A 25,217-nucleotide genomic window follows, 5' to 3' on the forward strand; every position below is an offset into this window, starting at 1 on the left:
GTGTGTGTGTGTGTGTGTGTGTGTGTGTGTGTGGCCGTCGCCTCACATCTCTCTAGGTGGTACAGTAGCCCATTTGTGTGTGTGAGAAACATAAGTAGTATTTATATTTAATGTTTCTATCCGTGAGTCACAGGAGAACGTGTATATGTGTAACTGTAGTTTTTTATAAATAAATAAATCTATATATTCACTCAGAGAAGGCGGACTGGTCGTAAAATGAAGGATCTGGATGACAATTCAATACACAAACCAGATGTGGGACGGAGTTGATTTTTTTTTCTTTGCAGAAGTGGCACCACAGGAATGTTTCCGTGCGCTATAGTTGGAGTTATGAATATACATCGCTGATTTTCTAAAGGACCAAAATCCCAAACAGAGCTGTGGAATTTGTGTCGCTGTGAATTTGAGACCTGTGATGTTGAAGTTTACGTTTACTTCAAACCTTCAAACTGGTGTGAAGCCGGTTTCAAACCCCTTTGGTTTGCTTTGTAAAACGATTGTCCATTATTGTATGACTTTCTTCTAGTGATCTCACCTCACATCTAAACATTCTATACTCATATTTATGTTGCTGAAACCAAAATAATCATTTAAAATAATCTTTATATTTGCATGAAAAAAAGTTTAAATATTTGCGCAGAGCGACAAACCAAACTCCACACGGCTAAAAACATGTCAACGTGTTCTTTCTCTGTTTAGTGACGGATGGCACGACCAACCTGTTGCTAGGCAACCACACCAACATGCTGCTGGTCTACCAGGACGTGACCCTGAAGTGGGCGGCCCAGCTCCCCTTCGTGCCCGTGGCCGCTCGCCTCGCCAACTTCCCGTGAGTACTGAGCGGCGCGCCAGTCGGGTCTATTCAAGATATTTAAGGGGGACGGGGGGCACGGGGGGCACGGGGGGGGGGGGGGGGCTTTTCTTCTTTCTTCTATTTTCTTTTCTCCTAACGACTCCAATCAATCTGCAATTACAACGCAAAACACAACCAGTGTGTGTGTGCGTAAGATGCAGGAGATGCGTGTCTGAGTAACCGTGGGATTTAGTTTGAGGCTGTGATGTTCGACAGCACTTGATAGTCATGTGGAAGAGGAACACACACACACACACACACACACACACACACATGGATATCTGTGATGCAGTAGTCCAGCAGGCTTTGCACTGTTGAATTGTATTACTTGACTCTGATGATCCCTTTAATCCTCCCAACCGTCCACACCACCAAGTGCAGGTTCACAGCAATTAAAGGGAAAGTTTGATGCTCCTTGAAGACACCTTCCTATGCAGGGGTGGAGTTGGCTGCTCTGGACCTGAACCCCCAGAGAAGGTCTATTTGTGTGTCTGTTTGTGTGTGTGTCACTGGACTGGAACTACAACACATCTGCAAGCGGTTAACTTACAAAGAGCCCAAAGCCGTTATTGCATCACACAACATTTCCTCGGTCTCCTCCTGCTTCCATTTCGTTCCACATCACAAACTGATGAAAACCTTTCAGCTCGGTTTCCCTCGAAGCCAAAATCTAGACAAATGTCTAAAACACTGTTTCCTAACAGGAAGAAGCCGTTTGAAATGCCAATAACTCCCCTTCTCCAGGGAGATAAACGGAGTGGTGGTCAGCCTGAGCGCTGAGGGTCACCTGCTCTGCTCCTACATGGGTACGGACCCCTCCTTCTTCTCCACGCCCAAGGTGGACGCCAGGGAGGCCGACTACGAGCAGGTGGACGCCGAGATGAAGAAGCTGCAGAGGTTCATCAGAGAGGCCTCCAGGACACAGGGTAGGACGCCGGCTTTGTTTGGGATAAATCCGTCCAACACTCGGCCAACATGTAATGAGCGTGAACTGGAAACTAACCGCGGGTCGGAGAGCGACGCTGCACCACACGGGTTCCTGGTTCAGCCCTGAAGCCAGCTCATGAAATAGTGAATGAATGCGTCAGTAGAGCTGGTCTGTGGGACCACAGCACAGTATGTGACGAGCAGACGTTTGGTGCTTTGGCGGTTTTAAATGGCTGGAATGTATAAATAACAACATGTTGCTCTCTGATCTTTTTGGGATTCTGACCTCAGCCGTTCAATATTTTCTAATAAAACTCTTAGACATCCTGCCTAAATCCAACACCGAGGAGGAGCTGATGGTCACGGTGGCCGTGTCCTCCAGCATGGACAGCCCATCGGTGAATACACACATTTACGACCTACACACACACACACACACACACACACACACACAGGATCATGATTCCCCCTTTGTCTCCGCCCGCAGCAATCTCTGATCCAAGACATCGACGGTCTGTCCGTCCCCTCGGTGACCGTACAGGTGAGCTGGCGATTCACTCATTTCTCTGACTTCACCAGCCCCCCCTGCCCCCTCCGGCCCCCTGCAGGCCCCCCCCCCCCTCACTACTTTTCTCCGTCTCCCCAGGTGAAGGTCAAGGCCCGAAGCGTCGTACAGTCGTCTAAGCTGAGCGTCGCCATCCAGCCCCCTCTGGCTGTCACTCAGGACCAGTTCGTCCTGGAGCCCATGGGTCAGTCTCCAGCTGTGTGTGTGTGTGTTTCTTTTTCTGTCCACTCGGTGCACAAAGTGTTCCTCCATCAGTTTGCATTTCATGGATCACATTGTGTCCATTTTCTTTCACACACCTGCAAATATGGAACGTATCGGGCTTTTATTGTGAAAGGTTAGATCTGCGCTGCTTTTGTTGAAAGGAGGAAGGGGGTTGTTGTTATTGCTTAATAATCCTCATAATTTAAAGGCTCCAGAAGGTCCACTTGCTCCTTGCGACGTGATTGGTTGATACCTTCACACCCCGAGCTAGTGTTGACCCCAGCCAGAGGCCTTCTGGGTAGCTGGGGCTTCTTTTATAAGAATATCCATTGACCCAGAGCCTCCATCTGTTGACTCATAAGGCAGAAAAAAAGAGTAAGAGCCTCCAACATTTAAATGTCATCAGTAACTTTTCCCACCGCTTCTCTTCCACTCACTCTCTCAATCACTCACTCACACACACACACACTCACACACACACACTCACACACACATGCTGACTGGGTGACTGAGGGAGTGTGCGCTGTGTGCCGTTGTGTATTTGTTCAGCCCTTATCAGACTTTCTCTGTCGTCTGGCTGTTGGCAGAGACTCGGCCAACAAAGCCTCCTCCACCAGGCGGAGGGGGCTTTGATCCGAGTGTGCACCCCCGCCCTCAAACACTCACACCGCCCATCCTGTAGCGCCGCACCGGCCAGCCTTTACTGGGTGTGTAATGTAAACCAGTCAGGTTTTCATCAGAGGCTCCTCACGCTGCCACGAGAACACATGTTTACCCCAGTGGGGGTCGACCCTCTAACCCGGGGGGTGTCGGTGCCTCGCTCTGCCCGTCGGTGTGCTGTGCATGTGGAATGTGACTCCTTGTGTGTGTGAGATCACACCTCCATCGCTTTAAGCTGCAAAGAACACGACTCGTAAGCAGCTTCATTAGTGCTGATTGTCTCCTCCAGGAGAGAGTGAGTGAGAGAGTGAGTGAGTGTCTGTTATTCAACAGCTTGGTGTTTTGAGTGCTGCTAATGTACGTCTGCGTGCTGCAAACACCATTTGATGTCTGCAGACAGCAGAAGTGGGCGTCGTCATTGGTCTGCAGACCCGTGTTGAGGCCTTGAGGTCGTGGACGCATGTGACCACTTTCCCACCTTGCATGGCAGAAAAGATGTTTACAGCAGAAGGAGCCGCCGTTAATCTGAGTTAACTCGCTGAACATTTAATTCTTTCTGTAGAAATCTCCTTAAAGCTGAGAAACACTTGTTTTGGGAACTCATTTGCATGAGAGGTCGTGGCTGCCAAAACAAAAAAGTGCCAAAGCAACAAAGACTCAAATTGGATGAGAATGAATGAATTGAAGAAGAATAGAGAGAAACGGTCTGTTTGGTTGTGCACTTTTTAACTCGTCGTTTCTCTGTTTATGTTGAAGATCAGAGGTCGACTCACTGAAGAGACGCTTTGTTTACAGCAGTTTAGGGGGCGGTCAAACGGGTCGGATTCAGAAGCCACACACACACACAACTCCAGACGTACATACTGAAGTCATATTATAATTCCACATACATATCCACGGACACGTATGCATAAACACGTACGTGGCACCGCGATGTCCTGTTCCAATGTAGACGTACACACGCGGCTTGTGTATGTGTGTGTGTGCGTGAGCGGGTCACGCTCTTTTGTCTGCTCACACAAGTCTGGCTCTTCCACTCGTCAATCAACAGCTCTGTGAAACATAAGCGCCTCACACACACACACACTCTCCTCTCCTCCTGACCCTCTCGGCCCCACTGAGGCCCTCAGTAGTCAGACTCTGCTCCCCGAAGCGACTGTTTCCTCTCCCTTCCGGTCCAGAGTAGATGAGTGGACCCGCCCCCCCCGCCAGGCTCTCGTGATGTGATCCAGAAGACGGCACCCCGGCTCCATGCTCTCTATGTCCGAGCGGCTGATGGAACACTGCCCACTGGAAATCCTAAACCAGCACAACACGCATGTAGATGTAAAACATGTTCCCATAAAAACAGAAAACATTCCGCCCCTTCAATTGATTTTGACATCCCTGTTAAAGTGGGCGGAGCTCTGACTTTGTCATTGGTGGTTGAATCCGAGCTTTGTCGGTGCGATGGAGACGGCTTGTCACCAGGACGCTTGTTTCCACCCGTATTTCTGCGTCATTGTGGGACCTGTTGACTGGGGGGGTCAGGAGGAAGCCAGGTGTTGTGGTATAAAGAGCGAATGAGGTGGAGTACAGTTGGGTGGAGGATTGGTTGGAACCTCACACAGTGGTATAATGTGTTTAAATTTCTCCTCATTACTCCTCAGTTAGGCTACAACAAGTCCTAGAAGGAGGCAAAGGGCTCCTTATGGGGACACAAAGAATCATATTCGCTGTAATCCCCATGAACAAAAGCTTCGGGGGTTTGCAGAGCGATTGGAGTTCATGTCACGGAATGGAAGCCAGGGGAAGGAATGCGTTTAGTTCCTAAGATGTATAAAAACGTCAAGATAGTAGATGCTAATAAATCGTAGAAATGTGTTTCTGGTGTTCATATCCAGTACGAAGCCCTCGCTTCTCCCCCCCGCCCCTTCTTGGTGCCTCCACCACAGCAGCCTGGACGGAGGCCCCCTGTCTCAGGAACACCTGGAGGAAATGCTAAAACATCTGGCACAGACATCCGTTTTGACTCGAGGATGAACAAATCATCACTCTGAGTCTGATAAAATGACTCCACTTCTCTCTTGATTTATTCCCTCAGTAAACGTTGTAAACATGAGTTCATGGTCTGTCTGTAGTTTCAAGTCTTCTTCAATACAACATGATGTACATTTAGTAAATGATGGTCCATTTAGAGTCAAACAGACCATAAAGCAGGGGACGCTTTAGGGCGGGGCTACATGCTGATTGACAGGTCTCTGTTACGGTCACTTCCTGTTCACTGGTTGATAAGAAACAAAGTGTGGCGGCCAAGATCCAAACGTCAGTCCACATCTTCATCCCTCTGCTCCTCCTCATCTCGTTATCTTCATCCCTCTGCTCCTCCTCATCTCGTTATCTTCATCCCTCTGCTCCTCCTCATCTCGTTATCTTCATCCCTCTGCTCCTCATCTCGTTATCTTCATCTCTCTGCTCCTCCTCATCTCGTTAACTTTATCTCTCTGCTGCTCCTCATCTCGTTATCTTCATCTCTCTGCGCCTCCTCATCACGTTATCTTCATCTCTCTGCTCCTCCTCATCTCGTTATCTTCATCTCTCTGCTCCTCCTCATCTCGTTATCTTCATCTCTCTGCTCCTCCTCATCTCGTTATCTTTATCCTCATCTCGTTATCTTCATCTCTCTCTGCTCCTCCTCATCTCGTTATCTTCATCTCACTGCTCCTCCTCATCTCGTTATCTTTATCCTCATCTCGTTATCTTCATCTCTCTGCGCCTCCTCATCACGTTATCTTCATCTCTCTGCTCCTCCTCATCTCGTTATCTTCATCTCTCTGCTCCTCCTCATCTCGTTATCTTCATCTCTCTGCTCCTCCTCATCTCGTTATCTTTATCCTCATCTCGTTATCTTCATCTCACTGCTCCTCCTCATCTCGTTATCTTTATCCTCATCTCGTTATCTTCATCTCTCTGCTCCTCCTCCTCACTTTGTGTGTGTGTGTGTGTGTGTGTGTGTGTGTGTGTGTGTGTGTGTGTGAGTCTCTGGCTCAGTGTGTGTTTCTTAAGGATTAGTCTGAGGGCTACATTAGACAAAACAAAGGACAATAAAAGTGGCGTGTGTGTTTGCGTGTGCACGTGCTGTTGGGGTGGGGGGGGGGGGGGGTGGTGTGTAAAGGGGAGGGGGGGAGGGGGGGTTGCGCCTTCTGACTTTTATTGTTATTCCAGCTTTTATTGGTCTCAGATGGCGACTCTATCCCCTGTTCACCGCACACTGCCTCCTTTGTTCCCCCTCTCTTTCCCACTCTCACCCTCTCCCTCCCCGTTTCCGCTTTCCACCTTTTCTCTCCGCTTTCTCTCTTTCATTCGTCCTGCTGCCCCCCCGCCCCTCTCCCGCTTCCTTCTCTGTCCTCACTTTCTCCACATCCCCTTTCTCAGCTCTCGTCAGCGCCCCCTGTGGTGACGACCTGTAGCTGCACGTGCATGTTTTGGCGCTCACGTCCTGGTGTGAAGCGGAGCAGATGCTGATGATAGGAGGAGGGCGTCTGCTCAGGTGTGCTCCTCCTGTAAGGGTTGACCATGCAGAGTAGAGAGGATTACTTTGTGTCCTTTGTGGATTACACACACTGGTGTGCTGCGATTGTGCGTTAGTTTAGTATTGTTAGTTTACGGCCCGTGTGTTTTACTCGTCGGGCACAGCTTGGACCCCTTACAGTCTATAACACTGTTTGGACTTCCATCAGTATGCCAGAGTCCTGAAGCATTGAGTCTGTTCAGTACACACCAGTCTTTTTTCTCTCAGACGTTTCTGATCTAAATCATATGGTCGGTTAAAGTGAATCCGTTTCTTTTGTACACGTGGACTAAATTAACATAAATGTAAAGTAAAAAGCCATATTATTCCACCTAAGGAGCTCCAACCGAAACATCAATTCACTCTTATAAATAAGGCGTTGGTTGTGTTAAAGGTCGGACCCCCAACAGCGATCCGACCTGGTCCTGACCAGCAGAGGTCAAAGGTCGCTGTTTAACACTGCGCCGATGGTCACCGCAGACTCCCTCGTTTGCAGAGCAGGAATGTCTGAACAAATTTACCTTCCAGATTTGTTTTTCTCTCTCGATGTTTTTCTTTTTATTATTTGCACATGGCAACGAAAGGTCACACACACACACACACACCCCTTTACCGTCTCCTTGTGCGGTGTAGATCCCCATCTCCAGCCCTCTTGACCTTTCACCTTCTCAAGAGTCGGTGGATTTAACCTGAGCTGTCAAGGATAACAGGTCACTACACACCCAAAGAATTAAACAACCACATTTACACCGAAACCAACTGGGCTCTGCACGGATAAAGGGAGGGAGGAGGGGAGGTGAGGGAGGGGGAGGGAGGGTAAAGTGACGGGAACGAGTCAGAAAGGAAGGCGCTCGTCTGCTTGCTTTGAAAAGAACGACCACTCGGCGTAACTTGGTTCTGTACGTAAAAGTAAAATCCTTAATTCTGCAGACGAGTGAAGGATGAAGGAGGTGGAGATGAAGAAGATGATGGAGGGAAGCAGGGAGACGACTGATGGAGGTGGGGGGACCAGTATGAGCGGTCACACGTTCCCCCCTCACCTGTCCAGATGTGCCTGAATATAGGATGACAAGCTAAAGAGAAGAGAGGCAGAGATGGATGGGGGGGGGGGGGGGGTTACTCTGTGTCCACTCTGCTGCTGTTTGTTGGTCTTAATGGGCCTGGGAACACTTAAAGCACTTAGAAACAGTCTGACCAGTTTGACCTGCTGGTCACACGGGTTAAAAGCCTTCTGCTGACAGGCAGGATAGAGGGAGGGTGGGGGGGGGGCACTAAGGAGGCAAGAGCAACAGGAAAGGTGGGAAATGGGTGAGGAAAGGAGACGAAGCTGAGGGATGAAGAGATCTCTGATTTAGAATCATTCCCGACATTTATATAAACCGATTGATGAGGCATCCTGTGACTGGACATGTTTATAGAAGACACCAGACTCTTTATGACAAATTTTATTGGAGAGGAAGGAGAGAGGAGAGGAGTGAGGAAGGAGAGAGGAGAGGTCAGTCCGACGTAGAGAAAGTCTCCTTTCATCTCGTCACATCTATCTCCTCTCCTCCTGCTGCACCCCCTGGGGGGGTCTGTGAGGAACTATTTTAAGGAATTAATTTAGAAAAACCCAATGTTAAAACGGTCAGAAAAACACACCTCACATCATTCATTACACACACACACACACACACACAGAGACAGACATACTTGGGATTCATTCACCTGTAACAGGTCGAGCTCAAGAACATCATGCCCCATTACACCACCACACCTGTGTGTGTGTGTGTGTGTGTGTGTGTGTGTGTGTGTGTGTGTGTGTGTGTGTGTGTGTGTGTGTGTGTGTGTGTGTGTGTGTGTGTGTGTGTGTGTGTGTGTGTGTGTGACTGTATGAAGCCATTAGCTGTAATATATCCTTTCCTCTCTGTCTCTCTCGGTCTGTCTGTCTCTTGTTGGTTTTGGGTCATTTGAACGGACGCTACGAGTCATCGGGCCTCTCATGCTACATGTGTGTGTGCATTGAGGGTTCTGGTTGGTACCCCACCCCCCCCCCCCCCAATATGCTGTCTCCCCTATGTTTCCGTATCCATCGTCCAGCATCGTATTTCAAATGAGAGCCAAAGTAAAAAAACGTTTTTTTTTACATCCCCCATAATGCAGCAGAAAAGCTCTTCAATCTCAGTTTGTAATGATTATGACTTTAAAACAATGGATTACACTCACACAAACGTGTGTATCTGTGAATGGAATAAATTAAGAGTATACATCTGACTTGCCTCTCTGCCCCCCTGCTCCCCCCGCCCCCCCAGGTGTTGGCTCCTCCACCGTTGTGACTTTTTCGGCGTTCCTCAACGGGCGTTACCCCGCCGCTGACCTGACCGGAGACGTGACCGTGTCCTACAGCTCGCCCACAGGTAAACCGTTAACACACACACAGTGTGTACACAATAATACTTTTGACACACAATCAAACGCTGACCTTTCTTCCCTTCCTTTTCTACTGCGTTAAAGCTGCGTTCTCTCTAATGTCCAGCAGGGGGCGACTCCTCTGGGTTATTCCCTCAGTCCACGTTGTAAACACGAGTTTATGGTCTCAAGCTCTTCTTCCATTCAGAACAATGTTCATTCATGTTACAGCATCATCTTTAACGTGAATCACTCAATGAGTTAACCGCTACAGAGCGCTGACCCCCCCCCTCCCCTCCCGCCCCCTCCAACTAACAAAACCCCTTTATTTAAAAAACGTCACAGACGTCCCTATTTTTAAATAGTGATTCCAGCGTCTGAGAAGTAAAAGCAGTGTGTGTTTTCTTACTATTGTTACCTTTGGCTCTGCTCATGGAACAGGGCCCCCCCTCCCCAGGAGCTAATTTAATGTCAAATGTCTGGAAATATTAGGAAGTGCGTCCTTATTTTGTTCAGCTTTATTGTGGTGCTAAAAATAGGCAAAACGGGCCCTTGGAAGCTTGTGCTTTGGAAAGGGAGGTGGGAGAGGAGGTGAGCGGAGGGGTGGAAAGGGAGGGGGGGGGGGGGGGAAGTAGCCAAAGGTGGAGAGACCAAGGGGAGCAGGGAGGAGGTGTAGAACTCCTCCTCTTAAGAGCACGGGCGAGCGTGTGTGGCTAATCTACGCTAATGCCTCGTCTCCTGGAATGGGAGGAATGCATCACTCTGCTCCCACCCAGGGGTGACGATTAGGCCTTAACACCACCTTTGCCCCCCCCCCCCCCAAAGTAGTCCCACCCGGTGGCTACTGTGCCTGTCTTTAAGCCCCTCAAAAGGTTCTGACATTTAAGGAGGCCGTCGACTCTTTAAGCCCCTCAAAGGGCAGCCGCTGCAATCCGCGGAGAATTTCATTAGTGCCCCGACACCCTGACGAGGACCCCCCCCCCCCCGCCCCCCGCCCCCCTCCCCCCCCAGAGGGATCGAGTGGTTACGGCGGCCCAGGCAGCACCCTGTTAGCTCGCACAGAGTGCCTGGGGGGGGGCGCAGGGTTCTTGTTCGGTCCGTATGGAACGCGGAGCACTCCGTTATCTGTCCAAAGCGGTGAGGCGGGAGGCCGCTGGGGGAGATCTGTCCGTGAAGGGGGGAGTAAAGGATCTCTTTTCATGAGCACTGATATTTAATGGAGGTGTTTAACTCCCTGCCTACCCAATGGATGCGCTGTACTTCTGTAACCCTGTAGCCACGAAGCAGGAGGTAATAAATAAACCGTTGTGGGGAAGGAACATAAAAGCCAGATTTATTGTCCCGTAGCTGACGCCACACCGCGGTTATTGGAAAATAACATCAGCCTTTCCCAAACACACGAAGCCGTCCAGTTATCTGAGGAGGCAGAAGGTCGATGTAACTTGATGAACTTTGGTCGGAGAATGCGCTGAATACGACTTTGTAACATCACACACGCACAAGGTTGTTTAATAGCTTGCTGCTTGTTAATCATTTTAAATGCGTCAGACTAAGAAAAACATTTATTCTGATTTATGTGGAAGATTTAAATCATCATGTGAAATGACTCTGCGGCGTAGAGATTTAAAAGGTTTGGATGCTGATGTCATGAAAGCCACATAGTTACTTTAATATGTCGATGGAATCATCGCACTACTAACAGGCACAACGTGTATGTTTTTAAAATATTATCCAAATCTTACGTTATAATGATGAGCCCAAACCTCTGGTGCTTCCTTGTGTAAAGTATTACAAGATTACATCAGCAAAACTGTATTAATCATAAAGACAATTAAACATGTTTTAAGTGATATAAAGGGTTTAAAAACAGAAGTTCAATAACAGTAAATAATATATAATAAAAGATTCAACTTAAATGGAAACAAAATAAGATTTCAAGTAAAAGTACTCAATTAAAAAAGGGCCTAATCTGAAGTAGAAGTAATATGGTTGATTATGTGATGCAATAGTAGTTACTGTTGTCAGCAGATGGCATTTCATATGTTCACTGTCTTCAGATTTATTATATCTGCATGTAGGTTCACCGCTTGATGTTTTATAACCATAGAAGTATTTTTCTCCACATTCTACTCTGTCAGACCCGTTTTCATCTGTTTGGATTGTTTGGACGTGCACGTCTCATCATATTCAGGTTTCAGGGGACGTGGTGTGGTGGAGGGACACTGCTCTCCTCCAGCGGTACACGGTACCCTGTGTGTGTGTGTGTGTGTATGTGTGTGTGTGTGTGTGTGCGTGCGTGTGTATGTGTGTATGTGTGTGTGCGTGCGCGCCAACAAAGCTGGACAAGAGTGTTTATAGCGGTGTTTGAATTTGAGGTTTTCACAGGGAATCCCCTCCTCTTCAGCACATTCCACCGCTTCCTTTCCCTAGAGAGGAGTGACACCTCTTCTTTTCCCTCTGGGTAAACTAGAGAGGAGTGACACCTCTTCTTTTCCCTCTGGGTAAACTAGAGAGGAGTGACACCTCTTCTTTTCCCTCTGGGTAAACTAGAGAGGAGTGACGCCTCTTCTTTTCCCTCTGGGTAAACTAGAGAGGAGTGACGCCTCTTCTTTTCCCTCTGGGTAAACTAGAGAGGAGTGACACCTCTTCTTTTCCCTCTGGGTAAACTAGACAAGAGTGACACCTCTTCTTTTCCCTCTGGGTAAACTAGAGAGGAGTGACACCTCTTCTTTTCCCTCTGGGTAAACTAGACAAGAGTGACACCTCTTCTTTTCCCTCTGGGTAAACTAGAGAGGAGTGACACCTCTTCTTTTCCCTCTGGGTAAACTAGACAAGAGTGACACCTCTTCTTTTCCCTCTGGGTAAACTAGAGAGGAGTGACGCCTCTTCTTTTCCCTCTGGGTAAACTAGAGAGGAGTGACGCCTCTTCTTTTCCCTCTGGGTAAACTAGAGAGGAGTGACGCCTCTTCTTTTCCCTCTGGGTAAACTAGAGAGGAGTGACGCCTCTTCTTTTCCCTCTGGGTAAACTAGAGAGGAGTGACGCCTCTTCTTTTCCCTCTGGGTAAACTAGAGAGGAGTGAGACCTCTCTCTTCTTGTCTGATCATCCCCGTTTAACCGTTTTTCACTCTTCTCCTCTTTCTCTCTGCAGAGCTTAACCCTAAAGGTAAGTCTTTGCGGAGATGGATAGAGCGAGTAGAAACACACACACACACACACACACACACACACAGTTACAGACACACTACTGTATATACAGGAAGAGACCACTGCCTACTGTTTATGTTCCTGCAACCTGATACTTGGCAAAGGTCTTTACACACACACACTCTTCCTCACCGTATGGAATAAATAAATATCCATTCATATTCCTTCATACTCTGTGCAGTTTTCACAGAAACATAATCTGTTCCGCATACACATGCACTAAGCGCACACACGTCTGTGTGTGTGTGTGTGTGCGTGTGCGTGTGTGTGTGTCTGCAGTAGTTTTTCTACTTGTCAGCCAGTGTTTGTTTTAATCCGTCTGAGTTTGTGTGCTTTGATGCAGAATAGGATGTCCTGTAATCTATAGTGGGCTTAGAGGCCCTGCAGTGGTACACGCACGCACGCACACACACACACACACACACACACACTCAGTGTGTACTTCCTCTCCCAACTGCAAATTATGTTTATTAACTGCTATTCTGCATCAGCCAAATACTCTCTAGTGGAAACATTTCCGTTTGTCAGAGACAAAGATGGAAAAGTGACTGCAGAACATCAGGAAAAGCTCATCAGTGCTTAATAATAATAATACGTTCTTAAAAATGGGGCTTTTATGACATTGTTCTGCTGTTCATAGTTGAGAAATGTCAGATCAGTAATAAGAGAAGAAAAACATCTGTACAGAGATCCGCACCTGGAGCTTCTGGCTCCGTGTGTATCACACAGGAAGGGATGAAGACACGCGTAAATAACCAACACGTGTGGGCTCTCACTTGTCCACACTAAATCACACACAAACACACACACACAGCTGACATCACTGCAGCTGTGGTGAGAACCTGATCCTGTACCGTGGTCCTCTACTCAAATAAACTCATGCGCACACACCCAAATACACATGCACACACACTCCCAGTATCACCTTGATGTATCGTCTGTAGCTAAGCAACTCATCAGCTTCTTGTTGATTAATATATATATATATATATTATATGTGTGTGTGTTTTGGCGCTGCTCCGGTGAGCCAGATGTGCTGCGTGGGTTCAGTGTGTGTGTGTGTGTTTGCTGATAAAGAGCAAACAGGTTGACTTATGACTTTGACATGACTTGACATTTGTTTGCTGTAATTATATATTCAACATAAAACAGATGTCCAGAGGCAATAAACAGTCTCACATTTGTTGGGAATTATGTTTGTTTTTGTTGTTTTTTAATAAAGTTTGCTTTGGGAGAATGTAATAAAACACATGTTGGTGGTGCAGGTAGAGAATGTACACACACACACACACACACACACACACAGTAAACGCTGAGGCAGAACTGAAGATTCTTCATGACTTCCTTCCTTCTCCATCTCTCCCCCTGTCTTTCCATCCCCTCTTGATTCTTTTTTAATCTCATTGACCTCCATGTTTTATGGCACTGCTCGTATCCCCCCTGGTTCTCTCGCCCCCCCCCCCCCCACTGATGAACAGAGCATGAGGACTCTCCCTCTGCTTCAAACCTAAATGCATTATTCACATCTCCCCGTAATAATTGCTTAAGAAGGTTCACAGTAGATGACGGTAATTATGACCATCTGAAATCACCTGGAACATCACCTGGTGTTTCTCTCTCACGCCGGCTCCTTTCCACTCATTTTTCTTCTACCGCTGCTGTTGTTACCCCCCCCCCCCCCCCTCCCTCGCTCCATCTCCTCTTAACAACCCTTTTCCTCCATTACTCCTCTCCCTTCGCTCTGTTATTCTAGCTAAGTGTGGATTTCTGCCAAGCTCAGCACTGCTTAAGCTCAGAACACGTATTATAATTGGCCTTAGCCCCCCCCCTCCTCCCCTCCTCCCCCACCTCTTTGACAAAACCCCCTCTGGACCGGGTGTTTCCGTTGAGTCCCTCGTGCTCCTGTGATGTGAATATCTGCAGCGTTGACTGTTAATAGATGTTCAGCCCGAAAACCAATGATCAGAGCGGCTTTGATTCTCTGTGGGGGGGCGGGGGGGTTTATGTCTAATGCTGATTGTTCCAGGCAGAGAGGGAAGGTAATGACTGCCAGTGACGGCCCAGTAACCACGCAGTGTTGGTTCTTGACTCTGATCCAGGCGTTCCCAGGGTTCTCCAGGCCCGCTTCGCTCTTCCCCTGGCGCTGCTGTGCGTCCCGTCCTCTCCGGCCAAAGCCACCAAGCTGAAGATCACCGTGGACACCAACCAACCGCCGGTGGACCTCAGCGCCATCTTCCCGGGTAAAGCCTCAATGACGGCGGGGAAAAGGTTTGAGTGGGCTTCATCTGTTGGATGTCATCATCCAACGAGCACCCAAACCCAACGAATCCAGTCCGAATGCCAGCGTTCATCAGCGCTAATAAATAGTCGACCTCCGGCCAACCAGCCGCCCTGTGATTTAGGACAACGTCCCTCTGGTCCACCAGAGCTGAGACGAAGAGTCATTGCACCTCCGTGCGTGTGTGCGTGTGTGTGTGTGTGTGTATTCATGGGCTCACCAGGTTTGCTGGTTATCTCAGCAGCTCTTCTCATGAAGACGGGTTTGATAAGCTCGTCCTATCTGTCTCATCGCCCTGCCGTCTGTGTCCCTACAGAGTTCTCCGCTAAATCCGAAGATAAGGAGGGGAATACTTTGGCTTTCCAGTTCCTGTCTGGAGCCAAGGTGACCCTGCTGTCCTCCAAGACCTCCCGTGAGTCCTCACCAAGAGTCTAAATTGCACCTGTTGACACCCTGCAGAACCTCCTGATGACTCTGAAACCGCTGAGACTAAAGCAATAACGACCTTTCGTTCATGCTGACGACCTATTCAACTATTAACTTTAAATACGTTGCACATTTCCTGTGTTAGAGCGCTACCGCATTCAGAGCGACCGCTTTGAGGACATGTGGATGGTGGTGAAGGAGCTGGTGCAGAGGTTCGACCAGCACTTCTCCAAACTGGGAGTCAAAGACTTCAAGAAGAGCTTCAGCGGACCCCTCCCCCTGCAGGACTACTTCCTGTGTGTAGACCACCACTTCCAGGTACCCGCCAACGCCGCCGGCCACCTGACCTTTAGACCGCTCAGCGAGCGTTCCAAAGTAAAGTGTGTGTGTGTGTGTGCTAGCTGCGTGTCAGCGCTCAGCAGTACCAGGACCTGCTGGCGGAGAGGGCCGTCCAGTTCAGAGCCATCCAGCGCCGCCTGCTGACCCGATTCAAAGATAAGACCCCGGCGCCGCTGCAGAACCTGGACACACTGCTGGACGCCACTTACAGCCAGGTGAGAGGACTCGAACCGCTCGGACCCACCAAACCTCTACACTTTTATTTGTCGTCCCTTTTGGTGATTAGCTGTGAGCTCGCGCCGTCAGTCAGAAACGCCAAGTCACATTAACTTAAAACACACACAACCTGTCACGGACACGCCCATGTGTGAGCGCTCTCCAGGTGTGCGGGCGTGCGTGAGTGCGTGCGCGTACATGCACGTCTCTGGGGCAAAGTGATGCCTGTTTACTCTAGAGGCCATCCGCTCCACCGCCCCTTAGCTTCTTGTTAGCGTAGCGACTTCTCTTCATCCGCCTGTGATCACTCCCTTGACTAATGTCGTCCTCACACAAACAAACATCGTCCCCCCCCTCGGGTGTAGGTGAGCTACGAGGGAGCCGCTTCTGAGCGTAGATGTTAGCGTCCTCGCCGTTCTTCCTGCCGCCCTAACCGTTAAAAGCTGCGGCACTGAAAGCGATCGTGCTTCATCAGCAACGTTTTTTTTTACCATTGAAAAACAAAATCTGCACTAGAAGGTCATTTGAATTCTGCGACCGGGCACATTCTTTTACATTAAATAGACCCACGACCAAAACAAGGCTATCGATGTCTGCAGACGAGTCGCCAGTGGAGACTAGAGTGACTTCATAGCCGGCTCGCCGAATGTCTCCACTATCGGCTCCTCCCTCCCCCCCCACCACGTCTGCTTCGTTCTTCTTGTGGATGAGTCACACGCGGCCTTTTGCCGAGATTTTGGATGCTGGAAAGCACACAGATTGACTTTGGTAGGAGTCACTGTGTCATCATCCTCCACGCGTATGTATTCATCACCGGAGAACTTTGTGAAACCTCGTCAACTTCCTGCAGCTGGACTCCCGCTTCGTGTTGCCGTCCTCGTGCCGGTTAATCTCTCTCTCTGACATCACGACTCCAGCGTCACGCTCTCTGCTGTCACTCCTGTCCATCACCCCTTTCTTCCCCTCTCTCTCTTCCTCCGTCTTCCCCTCTTCCCGCCATCCAAGTGGCTCGGATGCGGGAAGTTTCTGACACACTATACACTCTGTAATGTATACACGCCCGCCATAATGGAGGCTATCGACGGCCGGTCGGAAGAGTGATGAATGCGTCGAATTAATAATTCATGTCAGTATTAGGAGGCTCGGGCTCAGCAGTTTGCTTCGGTATCGGGACGCATTTCACGTCCATATGTCAGATGAACTTCAATTCTAATATGCTTTAAAAATGATGATATACGGTTTCCTTTCTCTAGATTTTGTCAGCTTTTCTCCAGCATTTCTCCATTTTTCTGTCAGACCTTTTACCTTTCAATTAAAAAATATCTTTTGAAGTGTGTATCCTTATTTGTATACATTTTTTTTGTCAGATTTCTTATTTTTTTCCTTTCTTTTTGGCAAGGAGATGATTGCCTAACTCACCAACCTAACCCTTTGAATAAAAAACAAGTTGTAAGTTGCTTAGAAGCACTTTGCTGGTCTTGAAATAGGAGAACCTTTTCTTTTCATTTTCACAACACAATTTTTTAATCTTAATTGATGAGCTCCTTCTCAATAAACCGGTGAAACCTCATCGGGGTCTTTTATAAAGTCGACACTGTTGTTGGAGCGCACGAGGAATGTGTGGCCGATCAGGAATGCTGGTGAACCAGGCACCTCTTTCATTTTCGGCCCGGACGAATGTCTGCCGGGTAACTTTTCTGCATCAATCTTGGGTGACGGGGGAGGAGGGGGGAGGAGGGGGGAGGCTGGGGTTTCCCCCTCGTTAGCGGTGTGTGCGTCTCCACATGCAGCCGCGCCGTCAGGAGATAAGAGGGCCGAGCTCCCCGCGGGACCACTCTGTGGTTTCATTTATGCAGCGCAGGATAATATTTCCATTGTTAATGCCGCCTTTTATATCAGCCCGATATTTTATTCATGAATTCCTGAGGCCGAAGTTGAAGTGCGAGCGAGTGCGGAAACGCCGCGGTTCAGCGGGTGTGATGGACGAGCGTCAGGGCGGAGCGGGACCCGTGAAGGATCGGTTGTTGCTGGTGGAGGAGACAAACCCGCGTTGTGGGCCCCCCCACCCCGCTCCTTAAAAAGCCATCAGTCACAGCAGCCCCTGTGTTTTACGCTCTCCCCTCTAACTGGGTTTGTTTCATGCGTGGCAGCCGGAGGTCAGGCCGGCGCTAGTTTCGCCGCGGCTAACCAGCTCGCTATCCTCGCAAACGTGGTGGGTCAGAGACGTAAAAAGAAGAAAAAACGGAAAGGAGGTTTTCGGAACTATAAAAAGAGAGGCTAAGTGGGCGGAACAAAAGGAGAAAGTTTCCTTCCGGAGGTGAAACCTCCGTTGTTTGTTGCTGTTAGCGTAGCCGATAGCTAGCGAGCGAGAGCGGGCGGGCGGGGGGGGTTGGGGGAACCGGGCCGAGCCTCCCTGTAATTACGAGTTCAAACGCTGGGAGAGCGGCTGGCCGACTGACGGGGTGACTGACAGGCCGTCCAGGGGCCTCGCGGGGCCCCTAATGGAGGCTTCTGGGAGACAGCCGCTTGATTTATCTGGCCCCAAATGGAGCTCTAAACATGGCTGAACACAGATCCCACTGTGGAGCGCAGGACCACCGCCATCAACAGTCAGGCCTCTCAGTCCTTGTGTCCCTGTGTGTGTGTGTGTGTGTGTGAGGAAGTGTGCATTTCAACTATGTGTATATATATGTACGTGTTTCATTTGGCCCATTCGTGGCCCATGTGTGTTTATTAATGTGTGTAATCATATTTCAGTAGATGTTGTGCTGCACCTTCTGAGACCACGTTTGTGTATGTGCGTGAGTGCATTTCACTAGATCATATCTGCTTTTTTCCCACATGTATGTGTATGTGCACTAGAGGTTTCCTACCAAATCGAAAGCCAATGGACCCCCCCCCCCCCCCCCCCCCCCCCCCTCCCCCGTCTCACGCACTCTCTGCGTCTCATTTTCGTGATGGCGATTTTTCCGGGACTGAGAATCGGAGGATGTAGTGATGACAGCAGCTCTCGGTGTTAGAGGGTCTCACTCAAGGGGGTCTCGGTCAATAAGATGTGGAGGTTACACTGGACGTTACCGTGACGATGAGGCCTCGTGCACCACCAGCATTTCATCGCTGATTGAACCGAGTGCGTATTGGATTTGAAGCCAGAGGATGCAGGAGACGTGTGTGTGTGTGTGTGTGTGTGTGTGTGTGTGTGTGTGTGTGTGTAGCCCCGCTTGTGTCTCAGTCAGCTGTGGGTGTTGTGTTTGCACATTAACCAGTGTGTGTTCATGTAGCGGAGTGTGTGGTGTGAATGGCGGGCTCTTAGCTGCTCTGTGTGTTTGTGTATCAGATTAAAGGGCCGATGGGAGCCGAGAAACTTCCTCTCCCTCTCTCTCAATCATTTTCCGACCTCCCCCTGGAGATGTTTCTCCCCAGCTTCACACACATTTACACCCTTCAGCGCTTTCTCTCCTTCACGCGCGCGCGCGCACACACACACACACACACACACACACACACACACACACACACACACACACACACTCTGAGCCCCCTCTGGAGGCTGAATGGAGCACAGAGGTGACGGTGGTCTGGTTTGTTTTCCTTTAGACAGCCTGTTTATGTGACTGTCTGTCTTATCACTGAATGGCTGTCTTTCATTCAGCTGACTGACACCTAGTGTTCACTGGGTGTGTGTGTGTGTGTGTGTGTGTGTGTGTGTGTGGGGGCACACACTGTCTCCAAAGTGAAGGATTTGTCTTCTCATCCCCTGATGAAGCGCGACATCAAACAACTGCTCCTTTGTACGGAGTGACGGAGTGATGGAGTGATGGAGTTCAGTACCAGTAGTTTCTTTAAAGTTGTAGTATGCAGACAAATAATGTATTCACCGGTAAAAGATAAAGTAATCCCTCTGTGACCATAGACTCATAATTACAATGTTTACTGAAGGAATAGATCACGAGAGAAGTCTATGGGACCGGAGGAGTCGCCCCCTGCTGGTCACTGCAGAGAATTAGTGTTTTAAGACACTTCGGCTTCACTGGGCAGACTGGTAGCTCGTGGCCTCGCTCCTCTCCGCCTTCACTGGGCAGACTGGTAGCTCGTGGCCTCGCTCCTCTCCGCCTTCACTGGGCAGACTGGTAGCTCGTGGCCTCGCTCCTCTCCGCCTTCACTGGGCAGACTGGTAGCTTGTAGCCTCGCTCCTCTCCGCCTTCACTGGGCAGACTGGTAGCTCGTGGCCTCGCTCCTCTCCGCCTTCACTGGGCAGACTGGTAGCTTGTAGCCTCGCTCCTCTCCGCCTTCACTGGGCAGACTGGTAGCTCGTAGCCTCGCTCCTCTCCGCCTTCACTCTCTAGCTCGCATCGCTCTCTCATAACGTCGCTAAATAACGTACAAGATCTAAGATCGGCCCGACTTCCTCTCGACACAGCTAGCGGTGCTAATATGCTAATAGAGCAAAGAATGCAACCGTGCTGACGGAGCTGAGGGAGAACGGGGAGGGAGGGGGGGTTCAGTAACTCTCAAGCTATAGCTCTGTTGACTTTGCTCCTTTTAAAAAGACAAACGCTCTCTGCGTGTGCGTCAGTCAGGAACCACAAAGGTTCAAACACACATCTGTGAATGTGTTTTTTCCTTGAATCTGTTTCCCTGTGACGAGCAAACGGTGGTGAAAGCCGTACTCCATCATGGGGGCTTGAATCAGGCCTCCGTTCGGTTCCCAGGTAGCACCGGGTCATCGAGACGTCTTGGATCCAGCTCTGCTGAAGCCGGTTACATCGGGGGGATCCGATAACTGCTCTCGGGGAGGGAGCCAAACCGAATCAGCCCCTCCCTGAACGCCAGACGGGCTGCAGACGCGTCTGGCTCGGGTCTCGCTCCCCCGGGCTTCATCATTTTATTTATCTTCCCCAGATCCCCATCGGCTCGGGGCTCATTGAAGGCCGCGGCGGTTGTGGGCGGTGTAAAAACAATCAGGGGAGGGGGACGGGAGCGAGGAGGAAGCGTCTTTATCAGACAGACGTAGAGGACCTGAGGGTTTCCTCATAGATGTGGTGGAGGAGACTTTATTATTAACATGTGGGTGTGGGAGGGGATCAGTGGGGGGGGGGGGGGGGCAGCTGAGAGGGGAACATACTAAAATATACAAAGACTTTGAGAAGATATAAAAACATGTGAAGAAGAGGACACTAACATGAGAGAGACATGTGAAGAAGAGGACACTAACGTGGGAGAGACATGTGAAGAAGAGGACACTAACATGAGAGAGACATGTGAAGAAGACATGTGAGGAAGAGGACGCTAACATGGGAGAGACATGTGAAGAAGAGGACGCTAACATGAGAGAGACATGTGAAGAAGAGAACGCTAACATGGGAGAGACATGTGAAGAAGAGGACACTAACACGAGAGAGACATGTGAAGAAGAGGACACTAACATGAGAGAGACATGTGAAGAAGACAACGCTAACATGGGAGAGACATGTGAAGAAGAGAACGCTAACATGTGAGAGACATGTGAAGAAGAGGACACTAACGTGAGAGAGACATGTGAAGAAGAAAACACTAACATGAGAGAGACATGTGAAGAAGAAGACACTAACATGAGAGAGACATGTGAAGAAGACATGTGAGGAAGAGGACGCTAACATGGGAGAGACATGTGAAGAAGAGGACGCTAACATGGGTGAGACATGTGAAGAAGAGGACACTAACGCGTGAAAGACATGTGAAGAAGAGGACACTGACATGTGAGAGACATGTGAAGAAGACATGTGAAGAAGAGGACGCTAACGTGGGAGAGACATGTGAAGAAGAGGACGCTAACATGGGAGAGACATGTGAAGAAGAGGACGCTAACATGGGTGAGACATGTGAAGAAGAGGACGCTAACGTGGGAGAGACATGTGAAGAGGAGGACGCTAACGTGGGAGAGACATGTGAAGAAGAGGACGCTAACATGGGAGAGACATGTGAAGAAGAGGACGCTAACGTGGGAGAGACATGTGAAGAAGAGGACGCTAACGTGGGAGAGACATGTGAAGAAGAGGACGCTAACGTGGGAGAGACATGTGAAGAAGAGGACGCTAACGTGGGAGAGACATGTGAAGAAGAGGACGCTAACATGTGAGAGACATGTGGAGAGGACATGTGAAGAAGAGGACGCTAACGTGGGAGAGACATGTGAAGAAGAGGACACTAACGTGGGAGAGACATGTGAAGAAGAGGACGCTAACATGGGAGAGACATGTGAAGAAGACAACGCTAACATGGGAGAGACATGTGAAGAAGAGAACGCTAACATGTGAGAGACATGTGAAGAAGAGGACACTAACGTGAGAGAGACATGTGAAGAAGAAAACACTAACATGAGAGAGACATGTGAAGAAGAAGACACTAACATGAGAGAGACATGTGAAGAAGACATGTGAGGAAGAGGACGCTAACATGGGAGAGACATGTGAAGAAGAGGACGCTAACATGGGTGAGACATGTGAAGAAGAGGACACTAACGCGTGAAAGACATGTGAAGAAGAGGACACTGACATGTGAGAGACATGTGAAGAAGACATGTGAAGAAGAGGACGCTAACGTGGGAGAGACATGTGAAGAAGAGGACGCTAACATGGGAGAGACATGTGAAGAAGAGGACGCTAACATGGGTGAGACATGTGAAGAAGAGGACGCTAACGTGGGAGAGACATGTGAAGAGGAGGACGCTAACGTGGGAGAGACATGTGAAGAAGAGGACGCTAACATGGGAGAGACATGTGAAGAAGAGGACGCTAACGTGGGAGAGACATGTGAAGAAGAGGACGCTAACGTGGGAGAGACATGTGAAGAAGAGGACGCTAACGTGGGAGAGACATGTGAAGAAGAGGACGCTAACGTGGGAGAGACATGTGAAGAAGAGGACGCTAACATGTGAGAGACATGTGGAGAGGACATGTGAAGAAGAGGACGCTAACGTGGGAGAGACATGTGAAGAAGAGGACACTAACGTGGGAGAGACATGTGAAGAAGAGGACGCTGACGTGGGAGAGACATGTGAAGAAGAGGACACTAACGTGAAGAAGAGGACGCTAACATGGGAGAGACATGTGAAGAAGAGGACGCTAACGTGGGAGAGACATGTGAAGAAGAGGACACTAACGTGGGAGAGACATGTGAAGAAGAGGACGCTAACATGTGAGAGACATGTGGAGAGGACATGTGAAGAAGAGGACGCTAACGTGGGAGAGACATGTGAAGAAGAGGACACTAACGTGGGAGAGACATGTGAAGAAGAGGACGCTGACGTGGGAGAGACATGTGAAGAAGAGGACACTAACGTGAAGAAGAGGACGCTAACATGGGAGAGACATGTGAAGAAGAGGACGCTAACGTGGGAGAGACATGTGAAGAAGAGGACACTAACGTGGGAGAGACATGTGAAGAAGAGGACGCTACCATGTGAGAGACATGTGAAGAAGACATGTGAAGAAGAGGACGCTAACATGGGAGAGACATGTGAAGAAGAGGACACTAACGTGGGAGAGACATGTGAAGAAGAGGACGCTAACATGGGAGAGACATGTGAAGAAGACATGTGAAGAAGAGGACGCTAACGTGGGAGAGACATGTGAAGAAGAGGACACTAACGTGAAGAAGACATGTGAAGAAGAGGACGCTAACATGGGAAAGACATGTGAAGAAGAGGACGCTAACGTGGGAGAGACATGTGAAGAAGAAGACACTAACATGGGAGAGACATGTGAAGAAGACATGTGAAGAAGAGGACGCTAACGTGGGAGAGACATGTGAAGAAGAGGACGCTAACGTGGGAGAGACATGTGAAGAAGACATGTGAAGAAGAGGACGCTAACGTGGGAGAGACATGTGAAGAAGAGGACACTGACATGGGAGAGACATGTGAAGAAGAGGACACTAACATGAGAGAGACATGTGAAGAAGACATGTGAAGAAGAGGACACTGACATGGGAGAGACGGATGGACGCGGTGGTTTACCTGCAGATACAAACCGTCACGTTAAAGGGTCGTAAACACGCTGAAGGGTTTGCGTGAGGCAGACGGAGATGACCTCCTCTTCCTCGCTCTCCTTCCTGTCCTCTGATCTCAGCTAAAGAATCAGAGAAGCACAAATGTGACTCTTATCGCGTGCTTCATTTGAGCTGCTTCCATGCGTCTGCTGTCCTCTCACTGACGGAGGCCTCCTCCTCTTCATCACAGCGAAGAGGAGGAGCTTCTGCTCCCATCCATAACGCCTTTAGTTCTTCCTGATTGTTCTCTGTGGGGAAAAAGTCAATTTAGTGAGAAGAGAATCAGCATTTCTTCATCGTTATACGTAAACAAACAGTCCTGTCCTTGTGATCAGACTGCGTCTCGTCGCTATGGTTACCTGCTGCTCAAGCGCAGCAGGAAGGATATTAAAATGACGATTGGTGCGTCGAGAGTTTAAAGACTAATGATGAATTCGTAAGTCCAGCTGTGCTCAAGTTATCAGTTTTTCGGCCAAAATGTCCCGACTGGAGTTTTGAGGAAAGGTTTCCCACCATGCTTAGCGCATCATTTCTCATTGGGAGCTGTTGCCAGGCAACAAGCAGAGATTTAATAAACCGTCCGTGTTGGAACGCCGTCCCGCTGGCAGGAGATTAGAGAATTATAGCCTGCAGGTTTTAATTAAACAGTCCGATAGTCCAGTGCCAACACCCCTCCACCCCCACTAAACACCATCCGACCCACCTCCAGAAAGAGCACCGCTTCATCAGGGCCCGGGTCAAAGGTCGCTGTCGAGTTCCAGTTTCTACTGTAGGCTCCACTCGGGGGGAGGTGGAGGTGCACGCCGATTGAGGACCTCCATCAGCTCTGCCCTCCACATACACACACACACACACACACACACATATACAGATGTGTGTGTGTGTGCGTGTGTGTGCGTGTGTGTGTGTGTGTGCCTCATCTCCACTGCCAGTGGAGATGCACTGAAAGAGTCTGCGGTTCAAAGGTCAAAAGCTGGCGTGAAGAGGATGAGATTAAAGGGTTTAGGAGACTAAATGTTGAAGGTGCAGACACTCATCGGGGTATGAAGAAGCAACGGGAAGATGAGTTAAGCGTTTTAGGGAAAGAGTTTGTGTTGGAATGAAGTTTAAAATCTCACAGTCACATTGTTTAATGTCTGATCCAAGGTCAGCTCACAATAATCACCCTTTATTTAAAACCAGCAGGACTCTGCACGTCTGTAGAGGACCCAGCCCCGATAATGAGATTACACACAAATACACACACCCACACAAACTCAAAACATATACACACTCACACAGAAAAGGTGGGCTGAGCACCAAGCTACGCTATCAGTGTGTACAATAGCGTTAGCATTGGCTCTGTTTACTTAGCGTTAGCACTTTTACCCTTTGATTAGTTTATGGACTCACGACTCGGCCTCACAAAGCTCCTCAAAACCAGGCCTGCGTGTGTGTGCGTGTGTGTGTGTGCGTGGTCTCTCTGGTGTGGACAGCATCAAGTGTGTGGTTCAATGCTGCACCGTGGGCACAGTGAGTGTGGGCAGATTGTGTGTAGTGAGCAATGGTTTCTGCTTCAGTGTGTGCGTGCGTTTGCAA

At 49.2% G+C, this 25,217-nt stretch overlaps 1 protein-coding gene across 8 annotated transcripts in view; it reads left to right on the forward strand.

Moving 5' to 3' along the window:
• The window catches only part of bbs9 (Bardet-Biedl syndrome 9), a 78,317-nt gene that overhangs the window by 11,121 nt on the left and 41,979 nt on the right, over window positions 1-25,217 (forward strand). For 4 of the 8 annotated variants that reach the window (XM_078094352.1, XM_078094353.1, XM_078094354.1 and 1 more), the window contains exons 9-19: window positions 700-829; window positions 1,598-1,779; window positions 2,102-2,178; window positions 2,268-2,321; window positions 2,427-2,529; window positions 9,051-9,155; window positions 12,297-12,311; window positions 14,452-14,592; window positions 14,947-15,042; window positions 15,202-15,374; window positions 15,458-15,610. In XM_078094352.1, the coding sequence (XP_077950478.1) occupies window positions 700-829; window positions 1,598-1,779; window positions 2,102-2,178; window positions 2,268-2,321; window positions 2,427-2,529; window positions 9,051-9,155; window positions 12,297-12,311; window positions 14,452-14,592; window positions 14,947-15,042; window positions 15,202-15,374; window positions 15,458-15,610 (1,229 nt within the window). The remainder of the gene's footprint in view (window positions 1-699; window positions 830-1,597; window positions 1,780-2,101; window positions 2,179-2,267; window positions 2,322-2,426; window positions 2,530-9,050; window positions 9,156-12,296; window positions 12,312-14,451; window positions 14,593-14,946; window positions 15,043-15,201; window positions 15,375-15,457; window positions 15,611-25,217) is intronic. The other 4 variants (XM_078094357.1, XM_078094356.1, XM_078094358.1 and 1 more) reach the window with 1 other exon arrangement.

This window comes from Gasterosteus aculeatus, chromosome 20, assembly GCF_964276395.1.
Source record: "Gasterosteus aculeatus chromosome 20, fGasAcu3.hap1.1, whole genome shotgun sequence".
Taxonomy (NCBI): domain Eukaryota; kingdom Metazoa; phylum Chordata; class Actinopteri; order Perciformes; family Gasterosteidae; genus Gasterosteus; species Gasterosteus aculeatus.